Source organism: Scomber japonicus, chromosome 4 (genome assembly GCF_027409825.1).
Source record: "Scomber japonicus isolate fScoJap1 chromosome 4, fScoJap1.pri, whole genome shotgun sequence".
In the NCBI taxonomy this organism is placed as follows: Eukaryota; Metazoa; Chordata; class Actinopteri; order Scombriformes; family Scombridae; genus Scomber; species Scomber japonicus.
This window is the reverse complement of record NC_070581.1, coordinates 24041195-24051197: the sequence shown is the minus strand read 5'-3', so window position 1 is coordinate 24051197 and position 10003 is coordinate 24041195. Positions and strand designations below refer to the sequence as shown.

General features: G+C 37.4%; 2 protein-coding genes across 2 annotated transcripts in view; one reads left to right on the top strand and one right to left on the bottom strand.

Moving 5' to 3' along the window:
• On the top strand, positions 1-2501 carry LOC128357627 (testis-expressed protein 49-like). The gene is made up of 4 exons (XM_053317993.1): positions 1-91; positions 1538-1714; positions 2246-2369; positions 2453-2501. The coding sequence occupies exons 1-4, from the start codon at positions 1-3 to the stop codon at positions 2499-2501; spliced, it is 441 nt and encodes a 146-aa protein (XP_053173968.1).
• Positions 2502-4709: 2208 nt separating this feature from the next.
• Positions 4710-10003, bottom strand: part of LOC128356916 (adenylate cyclase type 6-like) — a 39593-nt gene continuing 34299 nt past the window's right edge. The window contains exons 18-24 of the mRNA XM_053317103.1: positions 9939-9965; positions 9788-9817; positions 9524-9656; positions 9078-9341; positions 8779-8983; positions 8504-8628; positions 4710-7455 (exon numbers count right to left, since the gene is read on the bottom strand). Coding sequence (XP_053173078.1) covers positions 7327-7455; positions 8504-8628; positions 8779-8983; positions 9078-9341; positions 9524-9656; positions 9788-9817; positions 9939-9965 — 913 coding nt within the window. The 3' untranslated portion in view covers positions 4710-7326. The remainder of the gene's footprint in view (positions 7456-8503; positions 8629-8778; positions 8984-9077; positions 9342-9523; positions 9657-9787; positions 9818-9938; positions 9966-10003) is intronic.

The window sequence follows — 10003 nt, the reverse complement described above, 5'->3', positions numbered from 1 at the left end:
ATGGCTTTCTTCGGTTTAACACATTTGGGTTATCAAAACCCGATCGGCGATAAATTGATAGTGAGTCCCAAAGGACCGTCTCAGCCTCAGGGTAAGAAGCTTAGCTTAGCACTAGCTAGCTGCTGTAGATACATCCATTACAAAATAACTGTAAAACTGTAATCTGTTACAGTGACTGTCTGAGAAATGTTTTTTTTAATTAAATGACAGTTACTTATGAAAATGTTGATTACAAAGACTTTACTCAGGAGAGTTTTCCCCTCACTTTTTAAATTAACATACTGATATAATACAGATATTGCTGTTTTAAATCCTTTGAAAAAAAATTTTTATATATATTTTGTAAATAAATCATGACATGGGCTTAATCCCATGCCAGACTCTTTTTTCCCCCAATATCTTTATTTTATATGTCAAAATCTACATGAACTAATGAATACATTTTCAAATGAGCAATACACCTTTCATTATAAGAAATGATCTCCCTTAATAAATCATGTCAGTATCCATGAAAAATACCCAAAAGACTTTGGTGGACTTACACTTACACTTAACCTAACAGTTAAAAAATTAGAAAAGCAATCAAAATGTAATCACATGTAATTAGTTATATTACTTTGATTAAGTCCTGATTGAAATAGTTACACACAGTTTAAATAGGCTAACTATTCATCTGTAACCTATTACCTTTTCCAAAGTAACCTTCCCAACCCTGTTCATAACTAATAACAATAAGTACTCAATACTTTAATAGGATAGTCCAGCAGGGTTATAAATTGCTATTTGACATCAAGACCTCAAGAGAGACCTGAAAACAAGAGACATTCATACTCAGACAACCACACAATTAGCATACAAATATAACTATTAGTCAATTAAATGTTGGGTGTATGGGCAAAAAAAGTTAATAAAAACAACTGCAAGAGTCAAAAAATGTATCAGAGCTTTACATTGTAAGGTGTAAAACCCATTGAAACTCGTAAAATCGCAAGGAATACACTATGATAAAATACAACTTTAACTGTAACTTGATTGTGTCTTTTTTTAAATAGCTATAGGCTCATTAATGTAATCCAAGTGCCTGTAAAGGGCCACCCACCCCTCTCACACAGGAGGAGCATGACACCCATTGTCCTGATACATTTTGCAGGTGAAGCAAAGCTCTGAGACGCTGCAGATGGTTGAAAAAACTGCGGCTGAATTTCAGTATTTAGTTCACACTCTATGAAATATAACCATCAAAGAAAGCTTGAATAGATTTTTTTGAAGTGATTCTGTTGCTTTGATTTTAAATTGCTTTCCTCTATTTTAATGAAAAGTAATGGCCTCAATATGCTGTGGAGATTTATTATGAAAGAAAAAATAATCTAAAAAAATACATTTTTAAATGCATTTAGTCGGCTGATACTCAATTTTAAAATCTCTACTTTAAATGAGACTTTCCCAGAGTAAATTTTAACAATCACTTCAAACACTTTAGGCCTTGTCCAGTAATCCTTCCATGCTATTAATGATCAGTCTGTACATTTCTTTACAGATGGTGGGGTTAACGTCAGGTCAGGACTGCCTCCATCTCTACAGGAACAGCAGGACCCCCTCAGGTGTACGGATGTGTGCAACGTGTACCACCAGCCTCTGGCCTACGGCGTCGACATACACCAAGGAAGCCATGAGCGATACAAGGAGATGGTCAAACGGGTTCAAACACCCAGATGTGAGTGTACATAAAGATACTAAACGTATAATATGGAGCATTGGTCCGGGACGCCCACCTGGGTTCTCTGGATTAATCTAAGGGCTTGCAAGGTGATTGGACAGTGTCATGGCGATTTGTCCTCAATTTGAGAATAAATAAATACATATTTTTAAAAAATGAGAAAAATAAATAAATAAACTCAAACTCAAATGGCCACTGAGGCACCTCAGAAATAGTGCAATTTTTTTTTTTTTTAAGCTTACCTCTCATGTTTGTTTCATTTATTGTGAATTGCTGGATTTTATTTATTTTATCTCCTCAAGCCTCTAAAAGTTAGTTAAATAAACTAAGTCATGCTTTGTTTAATTGGTACAAAATGTAACGTAAGACAAGAGGTCCCACACAGTTTGATTTGTTTTTGGTTGGGAACCACTGATATGGAGGATCTGAACTAAGTTGGACTCAAATCACAGCTATAAGATACATTAAACTGAGCAGTTGTAATATGAATTTAAAGTGATGAATGTCTCCATCTCCTCTCATCTCCAGCTCCTAACCAGCTGTACATTATGCCTCTGACGGACAGCCAGCAGTACGGATGGTCGATGTCCAAGAGTCCTGCACCGTGGACACAAGTCAAAAGGTTTCCCCGAAAGAACAGTGACATGACCAAGTAAGTAACATTTCAAAATCTAATATTGTCCTTCACATATTATCCAGATCTCTGTGAGTGTAATCCACCTGTTGCTTCCACAGGTTTGTTAAAGAAATGTCAGTGACAGACCGGGAGTTCAGCCTGTTCTGATAGACCTCTCTGTTTTTCTTCTTCAGTTATAGTACACACAAACACACACACACACACAAACACACACAAACACACACACACACACACACACACACACACACACATGCCTATAAACATTTAAAAGAGAAGCAGCACCAGTTCTGATGTGGATTCATGAAATTAAAAGTAATAACAGATCCAGATTTTTTATGTTTCATTTTGTTGATTTTCTTTTAATTGATTTTTTTTCCCAAAGTGAAGTACCCTTTTAAGCTGTAAGTAACAGTTTCTCTAACAATGCTTCTTTAGAAATGAAGTCTAGAGGTTTCAATATTCAGAATAGTGATATGATGTTGGACAAAAGATTTAGAGGCTACCTTAAAGGTTACAAAACTCAGTGATCCACAAACAAAATTTGAATTTATCAAATCACATTTCAAGACAGATTATTTCATACTCCAAATCAATTTGGCATAGATGGTAAGATTAGATGTCATCTTGGACGGATTACTGCAGGGTCACAACTGGAGCGGTCTATAGTGAGACTTTACTGCCCTCTAGAGGACAAAATAACTACTTCTGAATTTTGACTTCTTGTGAATAGTTGAAAGATGACTTTTCTTAATGTGACCCACAGTATACAAATATGGAACTAAAATGCATATTTCTTTTATATTTTTGAGCATGTGAATGTAGACATTTGACCTGTATTTTTTTTTAATAATAATAAAATTTTAAAAATCACCATTCAAAAATTGCAGTATTCTTTATATTCTACAAAATGTTCCACTGGACTATAGAATAGTGATTAGGGAGTTTTAATCAAACATCTATTAATGACTGATACACATATACATGCGAATTAGAGACAGAGTCAGAATATGAACAGTATGTAAGGGATAAAAACTGTTTTGTTACTGGCTCATGGGAGGTTCCTTACCTGATTGACAACAGAGGCCTGGAGCACAAACACTGTGAAGTTCAAGGAGATTTCATCACTCAGCAAACAAATTTAATAGTACTGTTTCAAAACCTTCATCCTCTTGAGGAAATCCTACTGATATTTAGTGCAGAAGGGTTCAAGTCTGATGATGTTTTGATCGATAAAGGCCTGTCTTCTCAGATTATCAGGGAGACTAAGGAAGTGAAATCCAGATGTTCTCTTTTCGGATGTAAGCACCAAACCTGAACTGCTCAAAAGCTGTTTAAAAAAGGCTTTAAACGTCTCAAGAAACACTGGAAGATGGACTTTATTCAGTACTAAACTAAGTGAAGGACATCAGCTGTAACAGAGGATCCTCACTGGCACGCATGGTCACTTCTGCAGGCGAGTGTCAGAGCTTCTGGTGATGACCATGGATGTGTCGAAGCAGCCAGCACATCACACGAAGAGTTTATGGTCACTTGTTTCTAATGAAGCAGGAAATGGAAATGGAAAGAGGAGAGCTTTGGAATCGTAATTTGGTGAAAACCGTTAGGACTTGTGGCATCTAGACTGACAGTAAATGTAAACCCATGTCGGCAAAGATATTCCTGCACGTTAGAAAATAAATAAAACTCAGTTGTAATTTTCACCAGTTCCACAAGCAGGTATGTCAGGGCCTGATCTCCTAACACAACTTGGCACCAAAGACACATTAATTATCTCCACGTGGCTCGAGTTTCAAAATTTTGTAGGCTGTAGTGTCCTGCAGTTGGTGCAAATTGGCACATGATGAACAGAAAATCATCTTTTTAAATGTTCATTACAATTACTATAATCTACTTTTGAGATGTCAGTGGTGGAAAAGCTTGAATAGTCAGAATAGTCAGTGCATGGAGAATCTGAATGAATGCTTTTAAATTTAAAAAAAGCTGTCGCTATTAAATATGTATGTGTATATTGAGCCACTTTCTACTTACTATTAGAGGAATGGAAAAATAACTCAGTATAACATATTTGCGGGACATAAAACATCACAGTAAATATATGAACACACAAAACAGCCATTGATTTTTTTTTATTTTTTCTTCAAGGGGAAATGTTATTTTTCTCTTTGTCATAGTCCTCAACTCTTCTTGTCCTCCAGCTTTGCAAAAAAAAAGAAAACCACACTCCCCATTTCAACTCCTCCAACTCAGGGAAAATACAAATAAAACAAAACAAATACGGAAGGATTCATCAGGCCTGAGCAAAACACTGTTTCAGTAGTATGGGGGCAACCTCCCTCCCCGCTCCTGCCCCCCCCCCCCCCCCCAAAAAAAAACATCCCAAGAGTTAACAATCAACACAAGTCTATGGACAGCCAATAGAAATAGAATACATACAATGCACATTTTTATAAACTCATGTCCATCCTATAAACTCTTTGCTTATATGAATCACTCTTCATTGGTCACAGTTCACTTGGTAGTTAGTGATCTCCACTTACATTACTGTCCTCTGGTGCTCCCACCACGCCAGAGGCCAAATATCATTGCACAGGAGGGACCAATAGCACAAGGCTGCGAGAGCTGGCTTTGGTACAAACATGATCAACTGTTGGTTTGCCATTGTGAGTGTGGCGGAAGAGCTATGACAGGGCCGATTCTCCCAATTATGAAAAAAAAACAAAACAAAAAAACAGGTGAAGCCGGAGAAACAAAGATAATGGCGACGATGAGATATTAACTGAGTATTCTCGACAAGCCCTTATCCCTTTCTCTCCGTTCAAACATCAGCAGTCCAGGCAGGGCAAGCAGGCACAGTTCCTGTTTTAGTGTTAAACTCTATGATCTGTTTTATATTAACTTAAGGCAATCAAACTCAGCAATTAGTACGTCCACTTTGTTGCTGAAAGACTGAGAGTGGAGGCGGGGGGAGGGGGGTATAATACTAGAAATGAATTAAATGAATCTGAAAGATACAGGTAGGCCTACTACTTGTGCCTTGTCCACTCCACCACTTAGTGTAATACCATGGATGAGGATTATGTTCTGTTTAATGTGTGGAAGGGAGAGGTCACCTTATAGCCTGACTGAGATTTACAATACTGCAGTAGTGGCATAAATTTGAAAAAAAAAAAAAAAAAAAAAAGCACAGTGAATCATCTGTGTATGTGTTTACTGCTATGCTTATGTGAGCATACACCACTCGGGTTCTGCTGCAAAGGCAGCTAATGGTTATTACTTACTATACATGATCACACCTATCGCCAGTTGAAATACTCTATTGTACATTAGGATTTAACAGCAGAATTCATTGGTTGCAGTTGATCAGTTGGTACCAGTGAGCTTGAGCTTTACAACTGGCATTTTACAAGAAAAGCGTGCTGGTCTTTGATCCTTTTCATTGGAATGGAATCATCATAATAAGCATAATAATTAATCAGAATCATCATAATAATAATAACAACATTAAGAATATACAAATGATGGATACAGAAGTGATACAAAATACCCTACGTTAAAACAAACAAAAATGAAAACAAGATACCACAATCAGACATGCTTCGAAGCGGTTATGTTTGGCAAGAAAGCAGTTTTGTTGTATCATAAAAACCTCACAGTGAAAATAGTTATGCCCCTTCAGGATTACAAAGCACAGTATTCAGTCAAAATCAATATATATTTCTCTCCTTCATCTATTTCTTCTTCATAGAAGAATCAGGCTTTGTGGTACCACTGCGCTGAAATCCGAGGTTTCCCCCCCTGATGGCTCTAGAACAACTCGTTGATCTAAGTTCCTTCATTTCCATTTGCACCAAAAAAAACTTCTCTGCAAGGGAAGGAGCAGTCGATGATGATATACTGATACGGCTGAAACCAGCTGTATTCTGGCTGCTCAAGCTCTAAAGAACCAATCTGACATGAAACGAGGTTGAAGAGGATCCTAATCCTAGCTGGAGCTACTTCTACTCCTCAGAGTGGAGATAAAAATATAGATTTCAGATATCCCCTTCAGAGAACATCTTTAGTCATCTTTAATAATTTTGTCCAGAGGTTGAGGGCAATATCATAATTTAGATTTAATGTGATTAGCTCTTTGCTGCCTGAATGACAGACAAAATTAAATTAATTGTACGTATTTTCTGATAACAATGAAGCAGTCGTTGCTGCTAGCAGTTGGGCAAAAGGACAAAGGGTTCAGGCCTCCTGCCTAAAAAACAGAGGCGGTGATCATTGCTGACTTTAGCGAGAACATATCAAACATGTCTTGCCTTGCTTTTTGTAAATACTTTAGTCTTTGGTCAATATATTCCTCCTCATTTTATACATATATTCATACACACACAAATATGCATGTACATACACACTTATAAACGTGTAATAAACTGGATATTTGTGCACGTATGTATTCACACTTTTTTCATAAAGGACCTTTTGCACAAAAACATCGAGATTGAAATAAATAATTAATCCAAGAAACAAAATATGAGTACCTGTTCATAATTCATGTGAAATAAAAATTACAGGAAAAAAACAAAAAAAAAACAAACACAAAGTAAAATAAAAAGTAGCCTTATGTACAGCGTTAATCTTCTTTTGACACAGGCTAAAAGGCGTTGTTTTAAATAAACAGACTTTGCATCTTTCAAGAAGCCTGAGAGAGAGGCTAGACATGAGAAAAACACTTGTCCTTCAACATGTATGTGGGCCAAAATGGCTGTCAAACGAGAACATTTTCCTCTCATCAAGAACACTTTTCCTTTTAAAGTCTTAAAAGTTTGTTTTCCTCCTTGCTTGGGATTCAAGTGATGGCGGGTTTTTTTTGTTGTTGTTGGTTTTTTTTTAGTTTTTAGCCATTCGCTCACACTGTGAGTCCTCGCTCAGTGGTGCTGTGTCCTTGCAGTGGGGATCGTCAAAGCATCTGCTGTCGCCATGGCTGCTAACTGTTGGGTGGCCCGTCGTTCAGGAAGTAGGTTGTCATTTCCCCTTTACCTTTGACTTTAACGACCCCGCGGCACTCCAGCACGTACCCTTTGTTTACAAGCACCTGGTAGAGGTCTGTCGTCACCTGACAGCAGAACAGGAGAATGCATATTTATATTAAAGTTGCAGCAACATTTAGATCATAAACAATAAATTAGCATATTAGATTATAAGATTTAAGAAACTTTGTCCTTTATTGGCTGTGATATTCATATACATAATAACAGAATTCCTCTTTGACACACCTCAAAGACAGAGGCAGACAAACGTAACAATAACAAAGTAGAAACAGTAAATAAGGTCGAAAGGAAGAGTGAATACAGGACTTAGATTCATCAGGTGGACAGAAACACGACTCCAGATGAATGCTAATCTTGCACTGTGTCTGTTGCATGTATAAACAAGAACCTGTTTGCCATATCAACTTTATCCAGTGATTATACTGTATGTCAGAGTTGTTATTTAGTGGCCAAAAAGAAATACTTATTGCAGGTTTGAGGAGTATACTGCTCTGTCATATTATCCTTTACTGAACATATTAAACTTGCTATGGATGTTGGATATCAGTGTTCCTCACCATTTAACACAAATTTACCTTCAAAATATAGCAGATAGGTCTGGTATGAAAGAGCTTACTCTAAAGGTCTTACTCTAACTCTACAGTACCAAGCAAAAGTCTGGAAACACTTTCTCTTTCAAGGGAATGGGAAGTGTCCAAACTTTTTACTGGCACTGTACTTCCTCGGCTATCGTCTTTGCTTTATTGCAAAGTGTTTTAAGTGAGCTGGCTGCTTGAGAGGTTGAGTGCCACTATTGGGGTATTCTGGTATGCTGACCATGTAATTGCAATATCCCAGTTTGAGTCAGATTTGTTGCATGTTATTCCCTCTTTTCTCTTTCTTCTCTTATTTTCCTGATTGACTCTAATGTAGTGTCCAAAAAAAGTGACACAATTAAACAAAAACTTATTACAGTAATCTAACCAGGTATCAGTCAATAATTTGTAGTAATTCTGTATAGATATTAAATGTATAGATATTATATGTTGACTCAAATTCAATTTATTATAGGATATATATTTAATTTAATTTTCATAAACATTACTTTGAGTTGAATTCTAACATGAATCCTACCTGTATGCGGTCAGGTACACCTGTGCTGTCCATGCGACTGGCCACATTGACTGTGTTTCCCCAAATATCATATTGAGGCTTCCGCGCCCCAATGACCCCTGCTACCACTGGTCCAATGTTCAGACCTGGAAATTGAAGGAAAAAAAGTGTTAAACTGCACCAAAAAATTATTTTAAATAACTGTAAAACTTTTAATTTTTGTGATGTTGAAACATTTTAACCTTTTTCTGAATTCTACACGCTGCTTCAGAGAGACAGCAGTTACTTAACCTCACCTATCTTCATCTGGAAGTTGTTGAAGGAATGCTCATTGATGTATTTCATCTGCTCCCTCAGTCTCATGGCATAGTCAGCCAGTGCAGTAATATGGGAACGGCCTTCCTTGTCGTAGGTGGAGTCGTTGAGACCGGAGGCTGCCATGTAAGTGGAACCAATGGTCTTGATCTTCTCTAGCTGCCTGTATTTCTCTTCACTGATAATCTGAGATGTGAATAAATAACACAACAGCAAATGTCAAATCTACACTTTCCTGTAGAGATGACAACACTGAGTTTTACAAATTCACAAACTTTACCTCATCAAAGTCAGCGATGATTTCGTTGAGCAGCCGGAGACACTCCACTCCCTCATTGTTGGCCTCCAGCTCCACGTAGAACTCTGAAAAGTTGCTGATGGAGGCAAACATGACGGCCACACACTCACAGGACTGGTAGTACAGCTCGTCGTTACGCCGCTCACGAGCCAGGAAGTGAGCAGCTACGTCTTTAGGCAGAATATTATGTAGGAGACGGCGATTGTAGGCTTGTAGTTCCTCCATCTCCTCCTTCTCCTCTGTGGCCTGAGAGAGGAGGTGCTTTATTAGATATTTTCATCAGCAAATACATTCAAAAGACATCATGTTTCTTTGAGAGCCAGCAGTCAATCAACAGTTTGTTAATTGATGCACAACTCTGAGGCTTTTGCCACAGTGTGAGCAGTTAAAATGGTCAGATGATGCCCTCTAGTGGACACAGTAGATACCTGTAATTTCCACAGGAAGTCGAGGCGTGCAGTAGATTCAACCTGCTGGGCGTGCAAGTACAGTGCCAGGACAAAGACTGTGAGGATCACTGGAGTCATGACCCTCAGGGACACTTTGGTCACAACAAATGGACTGCAAAGAGATGGATGAATGGTCAGATTAAAAGAAGGAAGATTACATGAACTGTGAAAAAGAAGAATTAATGTTAGAATGATAGAATAGGAGATGAAAGCCTCCAGAAGTGACACTGGATGTAATCTTACCACTGGTTTGTAGTTTCATTGAAACTGGACCTAAATGTACACACATTAAAAAAACAATTCTGGTCAATACAAACAAATCAAACAAACAATAGTTATAATATTAATCAATTTGAAGGGCAGACAACTAATTAATACAAATTAAATTTCTTACCATTGAGCACTAGTTTCATTTAAATCACTGAAAAGAGAAAAAAAACATATCATTAGAACTAGGGA

What these genes read in the sequence shown, in the direction of transcription:
- LOC128357627 (XM_053317993.1), top strand. Translation starts at nt 1, where the DNA reads ATGGCTTTCTTCGGTTTAACACATTTGGGTTATCAAAACCCGATCGGC. An exon ending in AGGACCGTCTCAGCCTCAGG is followed by an intron (nt 92 to 1,537) that starts GTAAGAAGCTTA and finishes ATTTCTTTACAG; the next exon opens with ATGGTGGGGTTAACGTCAGG. An exon ending in ACGGGTTCAAACACCCAGAT is followed by an intron (nt 1,715 to 2,245) that starts GTGAGTGTACAT and finishes TCTCATCTCCAG; the next exon opens with CTCCTAACCAGCTGTACATT.